This window comes from Python bivittatus, unplaced genomic scaffold, assembly GCF_059951505.1.
Source record: "Python bivittatus isolate LINGU-HERP-01145 unplaced genomic scaffold, Pbiv_v1 ctg000480_np1212, whole genome shotgun sequence".
Taxonomy (NCBI): Eukaryota; Metazoa; Chordata; class Lepidosauria; order Squamata; family Pythonidae; genus Python; species Python bivittatus.
Genome location: NW_028277075.1, coordinates 69,534,743 through 69,550,600, shown reverse-complemented (window position 1 = coordinate 69,550,600; position 15,858 = coordinate 69,534,743). Strand labels below are relative to the sequence as shown.

General features: G+C 39.4%; 1 protein-coding gene across 1 annotated transcript in view; it reads right to left on the bottom strand.

The window, feature by feature from the left end:
• Window positions 1–15,858, bottom strand: part of DDB1 (damage specific DNA binding protein 1) — a 28,553-nt gene that overhangs the window by 3,816 nt on the left and 8,879 nt on the right. Inside the window, exons 6-25 of the mRNA XM_007441380.4 lie at window positions 15,741–15,838; window positions 14,920–15,078; window positions 13,751–13,834; window positions 13,367–13,483; window positions 12,637–12,739; window positions 11,990–12,065; window positions 11,793–11,901; window positions 11,236–11,414; window positions 10,989–11,152; window positions 10,795–10,902; window positions 9,221–9,428; window positions 8,008–8,103; window positions 7,571–7,682; window positions 5,233–5,356; window positions 4,815–4,979; window positions 3,121–3,215; window positions 2,808–2,978; window positions 1,160–1,269; window positions 870–1,039; window positions 568–670 (exon numbers count right to left, since the gene is read on the bottom strand). Coding sequence (XP_007441442.1) covers window positions 568–670; window positions 870–1,039; window positions 1,160–1,269; window positions 2,808–2,978; window positions 3,121–3,215; window positions 4,815–4,979; window positions 5,233–5,356; window positions 7,571–7,682; window positions 8,008–8,103; window positions 9,221–9,428; window positions 10,795–10,902; window positions 10,989–11,152; window positions 11,236–11,414; window positions 11,793–11,901; window positions 11,990–12,065; window positions 12,637–12,739; window positions 13,367–13,483; window positions 13,751–13,834; window positions 14,920–15,078; window positions 15,741–15,838 — 2,551 coding nt within the window. The remainder of the gene's footprint in view (window positions 1–567; window positions 671–869; window positions 1,040–1,159; window positions 1,270–2,807; window positions 2,979–3,120; window positions 3,216–4,814; window positions 4,980–5,232; window positions 5,357–7,570; window positions 7,683–8,007; window positions 8,104–9,220; window positions 9,429–10,794; window positions 10,903–10,988; window positions 11,153–11,235; window positions 11,415–11,792; window positions 11,902–11,989; window positions 12,066–12,636; window positions 12,740–13,366; window positions 13,484–13,750; window positions 13,835–14,919; window positions 15,079–15,740; window positions 15,839–15,858) is intronic.

The following is a 15,858-nucleotide window of genomic DNA, read 5'->3' as shown; positions in this document are numbered from 1 at the left end:
TTGGCTTAGACTGTTTTACCCAGCCGTTGCAGTTTGTACACAATGATTTATGGTTTAGCGTGTTATGCCAACCCACCCAATTATATACAATAAACCATAATTACAGAAACTACATTCTAGCAAAATATGTGATCTCCAGCTATTATATAATATCCATAAGATTAGCTGAATTATTTTGACTTGCACTGCTAAGGCACTGATAAGCTCTTCACTTTAATCCAGTGTTGTATTGCAGCTTCTCCATGGCCCATAAATATTGTAATTCCAGAAAGTTCCTCAACCTAAAAAGCAGCTTTTAAGGGGAGCAAGAAGGACACAAGCTATAATTTGTGACTAGAAACATTCTGTTGTGTCACCAGAGTTCTCACTGTCCATTTCTGTATCCTACCCTTAGTTTTTCCTCAAGATGTAAGAGGAAAGAATACATTCATATTGCTTCATTTGTTTTCTGTGTTGTAAGCTATAAGCTGTAAACTGGTAGGCAGGGACCAATCTTGATTCTTGCACAACGGCTAATATTTCTAAGTGTTATGTATGTTAAAGAAGACAACGAGAAAGAAAGGATATAAAGAGTGTTCAATCTTCCCAACACTCTTAATGACTTTGTTGAGCCTGTTCTGCACATCTAACAGGAGATTATACCAGCTTTCTGACAGTGAAGTCACCAATCCTGTGAATAAAGACAGACCATTATTTTAAAAAAGAAATCAATAATTATCTATTTATATGCTCATTTTGGATATAAAGGATATTATTTTAGTGCCAGATTAAGCCCTCCCAAGTACCAGTGTCTTCCAATAGTGACCAGGCTATTTTGCCAGACTATATGGGGAGATGGCAAAAGTCTCTGTCTTAATATCTAACCTTACCAATCATTCCATTGACTGTGCCAAACAACACTGAGCCCTGTGTCGGTGTAGATGTTTCACCCAGATTTTGCATGACTAGGGACCCATGACAGAAGACATTGACAAATTCACCCAGATGGAAGAGCCCAAACTCCTGTAAATGCTGGCGCTCCTCATCAGTTGTCGCAGCACTGCAATACAAAAAGTTTACTAAGAAAAAGGATAGGGTGAACCTTCTGCCCTAATCTTCTGCTCCCTGTTGTAGCTATTACTGGCTCATTTTGGCCTACCTTTTTAGAAGGTCACCTCACCTGTCCTTCTGGCATACAAACAAGTTAAATGCATTCTCTGCCCCTAGGAAATTGTCATCATCCAGTATCTCCACAGCACTCATCCAGTTTGGATTAAAATCACGAGCGATCTGTAAAGACATATTAAGTCAATTTACCTAGCAAGTCAATCTATTCTCCACAAAGATAAGACTTTTCTGGCCTGAACTAGAATTCTACCAGTTTTAAATGCAGAGTGAAATGGAGAGGGCCAGCCAACCTAAGGCACCTAAAATAAAAAATATGTATGGAGTCCCATTTTCATGTCACAGCGCTATCACACAGAAATGGCTTTGGTCAACCTCTAATGCTGTTGTGAACCTGTGCTTGGGCAGGGTAGTGGACTGAATGAGGGCCATTAAACTGAGACTCAATCCAGACAAGATAGAGATACTGTTTGTGAGTGGTGCCTTGCCTGTCCAGGAGGAATCTGCACTTGCCCTAAAGGAGCAGGTTTGCAGTTTGTGGATACCCCGAGATCCATCATGTCACTGGAGGCCCAGGTGGCCTTAGTGGCACAGAGAACCTTTTATCAGCTTTGGCTGCTCTACCAACTATGACCTTACTTGACAGAGGCAGCCTCACAACAGTTATTCATGTTCTGGTAGTTTCTCACTTGGATTATTCCAATCCTCTTTAAGTTGGGCTGCCTTAAAATGGTCCAGAAGCTTCAGTTACTTCAAAGTAACGTGGCTAGACTGCTCATTGGGACTAGTCAATATAAATATATTTTGCTAGTACTGCACCATCTACACTGATTGTCAGCCTTTTTCTAGACCTAATTCAAAATGTTCGTTTTAACCTTTAAACCCTAAATGACTTAATACCAGGTTACCTGAAGGAGTGCCTTCTACTGTTATGTACCTACTCGGACCTTAAGATTGTCTAATAAGGTCCTTCTGCAGCAACCCCGCCCCCCCAAAGCAGGTGAGATGCACCTCTACAAGGGAGAGAGCTTCTTTTATATTTTTTTTTTCCGGTGCGTGCGTGTGTGTAGTCAGTGTTGATTCCTGGTGACCGCCTGGACAGGTCCTTGCTGTTTTCTTGGCAAGGTTTCGGAAATGGTTTGCTAGTGCCTTTTTCCTAGGGCTGACAGAGAGTAACTGACCCAAGGTCACCCAGCTGGCTTTGTACCTAAGGTTTAGCATAATTCTGGTACACGGGAAAGACCTTTCTATTTTCCCAGCCTTTTAAATTGGCTCTTAAGTGTACTTTTAGTCATACTGTTTTAGATTTTGAATAATTGACTTGCTGCTACCTAGTTTATATGGTATTTTTTAAATTATTGTTTACATTTTTATTCAAATTGTATTTTTTAGTATATTATATTATAAATCACTCAGAGAGATTTGGCTATTGAGCAGTTTAAAAATTTTAAATAAATAAATAATGATTGCGATCCAGAATTTACAATTTGAAACATCCACATCAGTATGAATAACTGTAGGGAGCCCTGGAAGCAGTTTTGACAAATTATGTTTATCATCTCATCTTATCATACTAAGTTGAGAACTTCATAAATCAAAAGCATGAACAACTAATTTCTTCTCCCACCAAATGTTCTTCTGTCCTCTAAAACACTTTATTGGGATCTCCATTACATCCGTTGAGGTAAAAACGAAATTAATACCTCTTCAAAATTCCCTTCCATGGGCTTATAGGCAAGCAAAAGCACAGAGCGCATAAGATCTCCAACTAAAATGAAGTCGCCCTTTGTCTTCACATAGAGTGCCATGATGTTGTTGTAATGGTTGCATTCTGTGCGAAGCTCCTTCTCTGCTGTCCATTCATATAGTCGCACCTGTTAGAACAAGACAGATTTATAAGGGTAAGTCTAAAACAGAACTGGAACAATAGCAAAGTCCAAAACACTTGTCTTCCACAGTTCACTAAGCAAACCCAGCTCTGGAAAATATTGATGCGAGAGCTCTTGGAAGCCTTACCGTGCTGTTTATGCTGGCTAAGAGTTTTCCATTGAATTCCACCATGGAATAGACAGCCCCTTTTACTTCCTTCTCAGCCAGACTCTGCAATTTACCTAGGATACACATTAATACAATAGTACTTGAAAAATATGCAGGTTCCTTATATTCCATGGAGTAGCTACAAATAGCAACAAACAGATTAACTGTAGCAGTGCTGCATATGTCTCACCTCAAGTACAGCCTGGTGATACTATGCTACGAAATGTAGCTTCCCCCTTGGATTATATGAAGCCCTCCTTGCTTTCTGCAGCACAAAGTTAATTCTGCTATAAAATGCATGATGTTACAAAGTATTTAAAAGAATTCTATCATGAAACCTTCTGGAGATTAATTTAGGCAATTTGTTCACTGTGGATCCAAGGTAATGTAAATGCTAGCTGCAAGTGAACTCTAGCTACCTTCTGACCTATTCCCCCAACACCCAACCTTAAACACAAGCAGGACACAGAAAGATTGGTCTACAAGATGTCAGGGATGTCTTTCATCATCTTTTTCTTTTAACAGTTAAAACCTCCATATGCTCACATCAGCCCAGGGTTCTTCACAAAGATGGTGCCTCACCCACAGAGCTGTAAGCATTCAGGTCATTTCAACTGTTGAAGTGAACGGAAGACCCCTTGGCCCTCTTTTTGATTATGTGCCATCAAGTTGGTATCAACTCTTAGCAACCACTTAGATACAATGACTAAAATGAGTTCACTCCACCCCCCAAAAGGAAGGTAAACTACCAAAGTCTAGTCTGCAAATATGTGGTGCTATATGCTAATCCTGTGGCAATAACACAACACATAATAAAGCCTGGTGTGCAGTTAATCTGTTACAGCTATTACACACAGACTTTCCTCCTGCCTTTCTGAAGATTCTTTCCACATTCTGCAACACTACTCAATATCACCCCAGATATTTTGTCAACTGTTAGCTAAACATTTTATTCATCTTCTTCAACAGCCATAAAACTATCAGGATAACTCCACCAGATCTATCCATCTTCTTGGTGAAAATAAACACTTCTTGGCTCAAGTAGTATGCAACTAATCACTATGAAAGAATCAGTGGGAGGGCTCAAAAAGCTTATGGTTGCTCTTGAGAATGGGAATGAGAATTAATTTATGTCTCCTTATTTGAGTGACCATTTAACCATACCTTAGATTATCCTTAGAGATCCTTCTCCTTGTGCCCCCTTTTAGCAATAGCAAAGTGAGTAGCTGTTGCTAAAAGTGCTATTTCAGTGCCTGCTACTACCTAGAGATTTACTTGGTGCCAAATGAAGACCTTTTCCCTATTTTTCAAGGCTTTAAAACTTTAAAAATCTATTTATTTGTATTGTGGAGCCTGAGACGTGGTGCTGTTACAGTTATTTAATTTTATCAGCTGCTAGGTTTTCTTTTATGCCACATAATAATATTACCATTATTACTGTAAGCTATCCAAGTAACCCAGACTCTTAAAAATAAGATATTCAGGCTATTCTTTTCCGTATGAAGCAGACAAGACGGCTCTTCAAATGCTGAAAAGAAGATTCTAAACTTTTAGAGTAAAAGAACTTAGGAACAAAGCCCACTTTTCCCATGACAAAATAATAATAAAAAGAAGCAAGTCTATGCAACTCAGCTGTCTCTAGGAAGAAAGAGATCCAAAATGTTAGTTCTTACCATCAGAATAGTGGAACACCACAATGCGGCCCTGCTTGGGTTCAGCTTCATCAGGATACACCATGGCTGTTCCCACAATAAAATATGTGTTGGGATCTTTGCCCAATTTGCAGGAGACCAGGCTTAGTGCGTACTCGTTCTGCAGGAACTGGTGAGCATGGAGTACTGAAGGCAAACAGTAAAGAAACAAGTTAAAGAGACTTCAATATAAATTTCACTGTACTGTTTGGAACAACCTGGATAAAACATACAACTACAGAAACCTAGAGAAACTCAATAAAGTGACTCTCAGGATGCCCCATGAGAACTCAAGGGATCCAATCCAGCAAATACCCTACACAACTCTCTTCTCCCATTCTCATGCCTCTCAAAAAGAATGTTCTCACAAACAGTGAAATGTAGCCTAGGACGTAGATACCTTCAAATGTATGCTGATCTATGATGAGCAGATTGTGTACCTCCACTTCCTCACCAAATGATGTCTCATGTGGAGCTGTGCTGCTAGAGAACAACTTGCTAGAACTCACACTGTTGGAAAGGGCCTAAAACATGGACAGAAAGGTAAATAATTTAAGCTAGAGAAACAGGAACAACAGAAACAACATCCACTAGAAGGAAATAACTAAAAAAAATGAGGTAAGTTTGTGGTAAAAACTGGAGGAAGAAAGGTCTGCATCAGAGGTGCCAAATTTACAAAGAATAAAGCCATATTTGCAATGAGGAGAAGGAAGTAATGGAAGAGGATTTATGTTAAGGTACCATTATGAAACAGGAGAGCAAAACTACCAGTTTCCTGTTTACTGAAGAGGTACTTGAAAATCACCCTACATGGAAGAAACACCAATACATTCTGAGATCTCCTCAAAAGAGATGAGGCAGAAACCTAAGTAAATACTGGGAAGCTACAGTAGGGCAAAAAAGTATTTAGTCAGCCACCAATTGTGCAAGTTCTCCCACTTAAAAAGATGAGAGAGGCCTGTAATTTTCATCATAGGTATACCTCAACTATGAGAGACAAAATGGGGAAAAAAATCCAGAAAATCACATGGTCTGATTTTTAAAGAATTTATTTGCAAATCATGGTGGAAAATAAGTATTTGGTCAATATCAAAAGTTCATCTCAGTACTTTGGTATATATCCTTTGTTGGCAATGACAGAGGTCAAACGTTTTCTGTAAGTCTTCACAAGGTTTTCACACACTGTTGCTGGTATTTTGGCCCATTCCTCCATGCAGATCTCCTCTAGAGCAGTGATGTCTGGGGCTGTTGCTGGGCAACACGGACTTTCAACTCCCTCCAAAGGTTTTCCATGGGGTTGAGATCTGGAGACTGGCTAGGCCACTCCAGGACCTTGAAATGCTTCTTACGAAGCCACTCCTTCGTTGCCCGGGCGGTGTGTTTGGGATCATAGTCATGCTGAAAGACCCAGCCACGTTTCATCTTCAATGCCCTTGCTGATGGAAGGAGGTATTCACTCAAAATCTCACGATACATGGCCCCATTCATTCTTTCCTTTACACGGATCAGTCGTCCTGGTCCCTTTGCAGAAAAACAGCCCCAAAGCATGATGTTTCCACCCCCATGCTTCACAGTAGGTATGGTGTTCTTTGGATGCAACTCAGCATTCTCTCTCCTCCAAACACGAGTTGAGTTTAGACCAAAACCTTCTACTTTGGTTTCATCTGACCATACGACATTCTTCCAATCCTCTTCTGGATCATCCAAATGCTCTCTGGCAAACTTCAGACGGACCCGGACATGTACTGGCTTAAGCAGGGGGACACGTCTGGCACTGCAGGGTTTGAGTCCCTGGCAGCATAGTGTGTTACTGATGGTAGCCTTTGTTACTTTGGTCCCAGCTCTCTGCAGGTCATTCACTAGGTCCCCCGTGTGGTTCTGGGATTTTTGCTCACCGTTCTTGTGATCATTTTGACCCCACAGGGTGAGATCTTGCGTGGAGCCCCAGATCGAGGGAGATTATCAGTGGTCTTGTATGTCTTCCATTTTCTAATTATTGCTCCCACAGTTGATTTCTTCACACCAAGCTGCTTGCCTATTGCAGATTCAGTCTTCCCAGCCTGGTGCAGGTCTACAATTTTGTTTCTGGTGTCCTTCGACAGCTCTTTGGTCTTGGCCATAGTGGAGTTTGGAGTGTGACTGTTTGAGGTTGTGGACAGGTGTCTTTTATACTGATAACAAGGTCAAACAGGTGCCATTACTACAGGTAACGAGTGGAGGACAGAGGAGCCTCTTAAAGAAGTAGTTACAGGTCTGTGAGAGCCAGACATCTTGCTTGTTTGTAGGTGACCAAATACTTATTTTCCACCATGATTTGCAAATAAATTCTTTAAAAATCAGACAATGTGATTTTCTGGATTTTTTTCCCCATTTTGTCTCTCATAGTTGAAGTATACCTATGATGAAAATTACAGGCCTCTCTCATCTTTTTAAGTGGGAGAACTTGCACAATTGGTGGCTGACTAAATAGTTTTTTGCCCCACTGTATGTTAGCAAGGATTTAAATCACTGGAGAAAGTCGAACATATGACTGAGCCACAATATATTTTTACCACAAAACAAGTACTGAGCCCTAAAATATGTCTCTATCCAAGTTTAGGTTGTCAGATGAGAAATTAAGATGACTTCTCAAGTGATTTATAGACATAATCAGAATGTTAAGCAATAATTACTCCTTCTGTGTAATTATTGAAACCAGTGTGTTTTCAAGGCATTCCTGAAAGATTATAGGTTCTCACCTGGGTACTTGCACTGGGCCTCAATGCAGTGGTGCCTCCACTAGCATCCTGAACTTCAATACGGCTGGAGAGCACGCCAAAACACTGAGATACTTCCTGATAACAGATCTTTCTACATGACAAAAAGGGACACATGGTGTGTGTGTGTATATATACATATATATGACCTATATGCTCCAAGCAACATTGCTCATAGAAGTAATATTTAATTTATTCAATTTAGGTGCCAGATTCCTCATAAACATCCAAGTTAAGAGGTCCAAAATGCTACAAAAAGCATGCAACCTTACAAAAATCCATCAACCTCACAATTCATTCACCAGAAAAATTTTTCATCCCTGAACAATGAAAGGAGACATACTACAAGTTTACAGTTTGAAAAGTTACATCATTTAAAAGCTGATGAATCCTTAGCAACAACTTTTAGTTCTACTCACCTGGGTGACTCATAAAGGGGAACAGTGCGGATATGCAGCTTCTGAATTTCATCTATGGTGCCAATTGTCAAAGTGCTGTTGTTAGCCAGAGCCAAGCTACAAAATAAAAGTATTTCATTTTCAAGAAAAAAATTCACTCCACTCCACTTCTCAATTCTAGAGTATTTACCCACTATGTTTCAGAAATAGTCCAATATTAGGACTTCCAGTTAACAAGACTTGCCAGAAATGAAAATGTAAAAAAAATCCTGCAGCAAATGTATGTCAAAATTAGTATTGTTTCATGAAGTATCAGTATACATAGGGGCATCCGGCTATTAAGAGACACAAGGGAGAAAATATACATGGAAAACAGCCCACGTGTTGGTAGGACAGACCAAGACACAAGTGTTGAGGTTTGTATGTTTATGGTGCAACGCTGCCATTGTATTTGTTTCCAACAGCTTCCTCCTGCAGTACAAAGAAGCAGCCTTTTTAGCTTCCTCTTCTTGAGTCTTTAACCTTCAACAAATCTTTTCATTCCTAGAGATCTCCTAATTTTTCTGGAGTTGATCACAGCCAGTCTGTATCTTCACAATTATGGTTCCACGTACAACTCCAAATGCAAGTTTTTGTCTGTTTCACCAGGGACCTCCTGCATATTACTGAAGAATATTAATTTTGACCAATCAAATCCATTCTAGAGCAGGTGACTTGAAAAACAATTTACTGGAAATCCCACTTTTCTTGGCTAGTGATCATCACCTGCCGACTTGCATAATGGGGAATAAAAGTCATGACCACTCAAAAAGTTTCTTATGGCACAATATTACCACATCAAATACAACACAGAAAAAATGACATACAATGCAGTTGAATTATAAGTTTCCTTTCTTACATGAAGATATAAGATAGGCTGAATATTTACTACACAATAAGTTTATGACTTGTATTTTCCAAAGACTCACATTAGCCAGGGTGCACCAGCAAAGGGAAGAAGAGGAAGGATATGATGTAAGCAATTCTTCTGTTACTTTGGAAATATCTACTATTTTGCTCCTATTCGTTTAATCTCAATATTTCAAAAGTAAGTTTGCTTATTTGTGTGTTCTCTATATGGCCCAAGTTGGCTACTTAGTTAAAGGATCTGACCAGACTGGCTGAGCAGGAAGAGAGTATGCTATGTTTTGTGGACCCACTGATCACTTGAAAGGAAGGAACCAGAGATACCTACCTGTCAGGATACCCATCTGAGTTGAGAGGGCACATATAATTCACCTCCTTAAGATTGACGTTGGAAAAGACCAGTTTGTGGTTGCTGCTATAAATCACAGTAGGGCGGTCAGAGCAAGCAAATACATTGGTGGTGGAAAGGGAGCGAAATGTCCTTAAAACAGTGGGCTGGGTTCCCAAAGTCACTTTCTTACGGTCACTCAGCAAACCTGTCAGAGAAAGGATAGCGTTAGAGGCTACCTACTGAGAGAGATGGGGGGGAAGGGGGGCAGGGGGAATTAGCCGCACTGTGACAACTACTTTCCATTACTGAAAAAAATGAAATGCTGATATATTTCAGAAAAGTGTATTTCCTGTGCTATTCTAAATGTACCTAAAAATATTCCTGAAAGACAGAAGAAAAATCACCTTAAAGAGTTGCAATTGCTCCCAGTATAGAACACTTAATTAACTCAGCAAAACAACCTGTTCCTTTTTAGGTCTACTGATCTTTCAAGAAATGTTAAAATAACTGTCCCATCTCAGGATCAAACCAGACAAAAAATATGGGAACTCTAACCTTTAATTTTTTAAGGAATACAACTGGAGGGGAGGCATGGGTAGAAGGGAATAACATAGGCCATTGGTATGAGCATTGTTTTCTCCCAGCACGCTAGTTTTCCTCCTTTGGCACATCTACATCCCAAAATACAGCTATATGTATGTATAGGAGCAGCATAACTGTATTTTTCCTCCATGAGCCAACAATAATTTCTGGATACTGTGTGGGCTTGATTTAGGACAGAAAAATGGTTCAGGGAAACAGGATTCACATACCCTTGGCTGGTCTTATACTTAAATCCTGAAAAATATAATCATGAACTTCCTGATGTCTTAACCTTAGTTACCTGTTAAACAAAGACAGAAAGTATAGCCACTCCTTGTTTAGCGGCTACCTCGTTTAGTGACCATTTGCAAATATGGTAAAAAAAAATCATTTTCCAACTTACACGTGCACTTACAACCAAATTTTGTGCACCTGACAACAACACACACCAGAATGAGAGTAGCACTGGTGAAGCTGCACAAGAGAACTTTATCTGAATGAAACAGCAGCAACCAGTGATATTTGCAGTCTCTCTCCCTCCCTCTCTGTCATGTGGTCACTTAGTGACCATTTCACTTCTGGTTTAAGGAACAGATTGTGGTCAATAAACAAGGAGAGGATGTAGATCCAGTTCTTCTAGTCCATTTTCCCATAATCTAACCATTGTTTCATGAGTAAGCCACAATCAGATGGGTTAACCAAGCAAATTACATTATACACTAATGCAATGTGTGAACCAGGAAATGATAGCTATGGCACTCCCTTGCTGCCTGAAGAAATGAGTGAATCTGATGTGGAATGACTCAGCTCAGTTAAAGTTTGGACCAAACAGATTTCTGGGGTCCAAATCCTCTATTCCTACTTGTACCTTTTGTGCCAAGCTCTACTTGCTAGATTTTGAGTTCTGCAAAAAATCTTATGTGCCTGGAATCTGTTAATCCTTTGAAATCAAGAAAGAAAATCCAAAGGGCAGAAAACTACATGTTTACCTGTTTCAATGTTCAGTCCAAAATAAAACAGGGCCCCATCTCCTAGGGCACAAAGCAGATAATGGCTACTCTCAAAGGTGGTCATCAGAATGGAACGTGGGATAATTTCTGTAACCAGAGATACAAGGTCGTGACCATCACTCTTTGCAATACTCTGCCCTTCCCAACACCAAGCACACACATGAAATTTCTACCTCCTCCTAACATCTCCTTGTGTAACAGTTCAAATGAGGGCAGCTTAAGAATACGGGCTGAAATGTCTGTCCAAAGGCCAATAGCGCAGAGAGGGGACATGCCATTGGTGTCTCCCAAGGGAGTGATGTCCAGGCAGGCAATCTCATGCTCCATCTCTGTAAAGCTAGCAAGAAATTAAAATGTCAACATTACAGCAAGACTCAGCTCTGACACAAAATATCCCCAAGGTAGATAGCTCAGACTGACCTTATTTGCTTGAGTTCCTGGGGGTGGATTTCCAGGTAGTACAGCACTCTCCCCACAGCTACCACTACTTGACTGCTATTGCAGGAAGCAACACTGATGTTCTTCCCATTTGGCTCTTTCCATTCACTCACAAGGGCCTTTGGCTCTTGAGTGACAAGCCGGACTGAAGCTGATGTTATCTAAAGGGACAAATAAATGTCCACAGGCATTTCTTCCCAACCCAAAGGTAACATATTCTTTGGGCACATGAACATGTGACCACCTCACATATAAGGCTTTCTGCACCTCCATCTTCAACTGCTACAAATATTTAAAAATGTAAGCCACCATGTTTACAACTGACTGAAGTGAAAACAGTGTGATAGGAAAAAATCACGAAAAAAAAAAATCTCACTAGAGTTTAGGAAAAATATGGTGCTTACTATGGACATGGTAACTTTCTGTTTTGAACATAACCCACCCTCACATATTCCACATGCTCCAAATGTGGCTCTTGACCCCAAAACTTTGGTCACTCATGCCTTAAGTTTTACCACTAACAAAAAATTAGAGGTTACCTGGATTAACTGCAGATGAGCCACATTACCACAGAAGAAAGTTTGCTGATCATCCACAAATCCTGTCAGTTCTGTTTCCTCTACTTCCTCCCCATTCAACATTAAAACCCTGCAAAATGTAGGAAAGCCCAATCAAACTCCCTAGAAAATCTAACCAAGGGCCAAATTCAACACTTTCATGGATTTTATTCTTCTACCTGGTTTGTCCCACAAAAGAGAGCACTAAGGTGTTATCAGTTTCACGGTGAGAGTCTGACCTCAAAGGCCATAATCCTGCAATTGAAAGACACAGTGTAGTTCTATTAAATTCCTCTGGAAAACTCAAGGAATTTCATAACTTGACAAACAAAAATGCCAACCAAACACTTTCTTCCTGAGTCATCAATGTTTCCTCTATGCTAATTCAAAGCTCTTGGCCTTGTACAATATATTCTAATAAATTGTGTATTGTTTCTAAGTAAAATGCATTGTACTTTCAAAAATTAAGATTCTCAAAATAGGCTGAGTAAAAAAAAGATTTATCTTAACATTAACATTAACACAGCAAGAACACCAAGAAAGAAAAAAAGACAGTAATATACCAAAAGAAAAAAAAACTGGAGGCATGCACACACGCACACACACAAAATACCAAAATCCTTTTTTCTGAAAGGATGCCCAGTTTGCTCCTCAAACTTTCCTAAACAATTCATTCAGTGTTCTAAGCTTTCATGAGGACTAGCACACATTAAAAATTTTAAAAGTAGGGAGAGCTCATTCAAAAAATCTGAGATGTGACAACCCTGGTAATAGTATACACCATCATCCATTCATCATCCATTGCTAATGGAGTCACACAACACACCTTTAATCCCTGGGAGATCAATGCTGGCATGTTCATGAATCCCAATTCCATTCCGGATGATTCTCAGAGAACCCTCCTTAAAGGCACCAGAGCATGTAACCAGCTGTGGAAAGCAGACATAGTTACCATAATTACATTATTAATGTTTAAGGGACATGCTATGTAATTATGGAGAATAGTAATTCATGTCCACCCTTGCCTGTATCTTTTAGTAGGTTACCTGATCAAAAATCTCAGTTAAGACAAAATCCTACAGTCAGTTCCACTGCTGTAGCAAAATAAGAACTTTCCTGAAAAGGCCCTGTATTACTGTTCCTGAATTTAATGTATATGACAGAAAAATTAGTCTTTCTAATTCCCTGAAATAGCCTTTGCACTGTATTACTTACAGTGCCAACAGAATAATCATTTTCCAAATTATCATCAGATTTACCAGAATTAGTGTGATATACTGAAAGTACATCAAATTTGAAATGGGCAGACCTGACCTCACAACAGCATTCAGCCATGAAGCTAACTGCTGGATCAGTCAAAAATTATCAGCTTCCTCCTAACTCACAAGTTTGGTTAGAGGAACAAGTTTGGGTTTTTCAACAGAGGAGATTCATACACATCACACAGGTCAACTTGGGCAAAAGATATTATTGCAAAGCAGTATTTCAAAAGGGACATAAAGCACCTCAGCAAGATCCATTAATCCAGGCATAGGGAAAAAAGAATCAAGTTTTACCTGTCCTTGACCCTGTCTCTCAAGATCTACCACACACATGTCCACAATAGGCCCGAGGTTGGTGAAGGTTTCCATGGCCACAACATATGAGCCTTGTTCGTTGCTATCCACATTGAGCTAGGAATGAAAATAAGAATATTAAGCTTCTTGTGAAAACAAGGAGTTGTTTGCTTAAATTTTCTTTCTTTGGTCTACATTTTTCCGTTTCTGTCTCATTTTGTTTCAATATAAAATGAAAAAAAAACAAGAGAGTAAAATTTCTAAGGGGTGATAAAAATGAAATTAGAGGTCTCATGGCAATATAATTTAAATACATAGGAGGTAAAAGATTCGCAAACTACTATTTCTTGGTACTTAATTAATTAATTAAAAGCTACACTTTACCTTCACAAGTTGGGAGTCCCCAAGACGAGAGCCAACAAACACAACACCATTGTCCAAATATGTCAGGCATTCTGCTATGGATGTCTAGGTACAGATAAGGCAGACAGAGAGATATCAGGCATTTAAAAGACATGATAATAGGGATGTGCAGCTATTTAAACCCAAAGCAGGAAAGATACTTTGGATTTGGCACAGACACGCTCACTGTACCTGCAAGCAGCTCCTGAACTCAGATATGCACATTCCTGGGATTTTGCGCAAGAAAAGATGTGGCATCTTTAAGGAGATCCTGACAAGTGCAGTGATTGTACTCACACCTAGATCCAACACACCTTTCTGGCTTTGAATTTCAATAGCTGCACACATATTATACATTAGCTGCACATACGTGATACATTAAAAGATACATTAAAAAGTATCCAATGAACATATATTACCACAAAGACAAAAACTAGTCATATCAAGTCAGGGATTCATCCCTCACAACTATGAAAGCCAGTAAGTGACTTTAGATGACATTCTCTCTCAGCCTCATTTGGTACATTAAATTATCCTGAAGTTAGCACTTTTCTTTAAATTCCTTTGAGGAAGGCCAGTATTTAATGATGTGTGTCCCAATCTGGGCTCTAACATATACGTGAGAGATCATTCTCTTGATCCTATCACCACCAGAGGCGTGTTTGAGAATGCAAGAGATGGCTATTCTCCAGTTCTGAACCTGCCAAGGATGATATCAAGGTTAGCTTGCTTTCTTTAATATTTCCACTGGGAGAAAAAGTATCCAGGGAGGCCTTTGGTGAATAATCTTGTTTAGTTCTTTAGTCAATGTTTATTTTTACTATATTCAATAAACAATAGGTTGTAAATGAAATACATTCTTAAAAACTTAGCTAGATCTATGAGAATATATTAAATGATGAAGAGATATAATCCTCCAATTATGAATCCTGAAATACAAACTTCTATTAACAAAATATTGTCGAACACCAGAGTTTTTGCTTATTTTAATGCACCACAATTTTAAACTCTAATTGGAAAATTATGAAAGGACTCAGTCTCTTCCAGTATCTGCAGGAAACTCTTTTTCCACCTCTCCTTAGCCCTTCTAGTGCTTCTTCCAGCTGACATCACACACCAAATGCCCCAGAAATGGAGAAAATAAAACCTACCTCCCCAAGCAGTTCCACACGCAAGTCTTTGAGACTGACTCCGCCATCCATCTGCTCCTCCTTCTCCAAAAGCAGCATGAATAGTCGACCCTCCATATCCCCCAGCAGATAACGGGATCCATTTGGATCCACTCGGTTGTGACATACGATTGTACTTTGCTGTTTCAGAAAAAAGGCATTACTCAGAAAGTCTTTGAAAAAGCAGGATGACCTTAACATTGATTCAAACAATTTGATTATTCCTCTAGAAAGGATAAGCTGCAATAATTAAAAAAATGTCCTACAGGATATAAGGAACAGCTTCCCTAGTTTGCTTTCTGATAAACATGTATTCTGTATTTGGCCAAATTTACGACAGCCATTTACGTACACATGAAACACATTCTCAAGATTCCAAATGTGTCTACTGGCCTACCCTTATTCTAAGAAATTACAGAGAGAAGGCCACAAGTTGTTAATCTAGGCTCAGCTGCCCATAAAAATGCCTATTTATTTCTAATTTCAACTTCTAAGGCCTCTCACTTGCCAACAACTCTGTACAGTTCTCAGAAAGTTAAAAGAAGTAAAAACAATTAGTTAAAACCCAGTAAAAATGCCTTAACACCTAAATTAAGTTTCAGTCCTAACAGAATTTTTAAACTAGAGGCAAGCAAACTGAAACTGTACAAATGATACAAGCCATGTTTGTGGGGACTTATGGGATGTAGTATAAAATACTGGAGGGTACCAGCTTGCCTACCTCTACACTAAACCCTACTGTAAATATGAAGCCCAGAATTCCAGCTTTAAACAAATACCTTTCCAAAAGGTATGCTGCTTACCTTAATAATGGGTGGGGCTATAGCCAGATATTTATCACCATTGTGATAAGTAATGGATTCTTGCCCAATAATGATGGCCCCTCCAAATGGTTCAGGCACTACAAGAAATTGTTGGGAA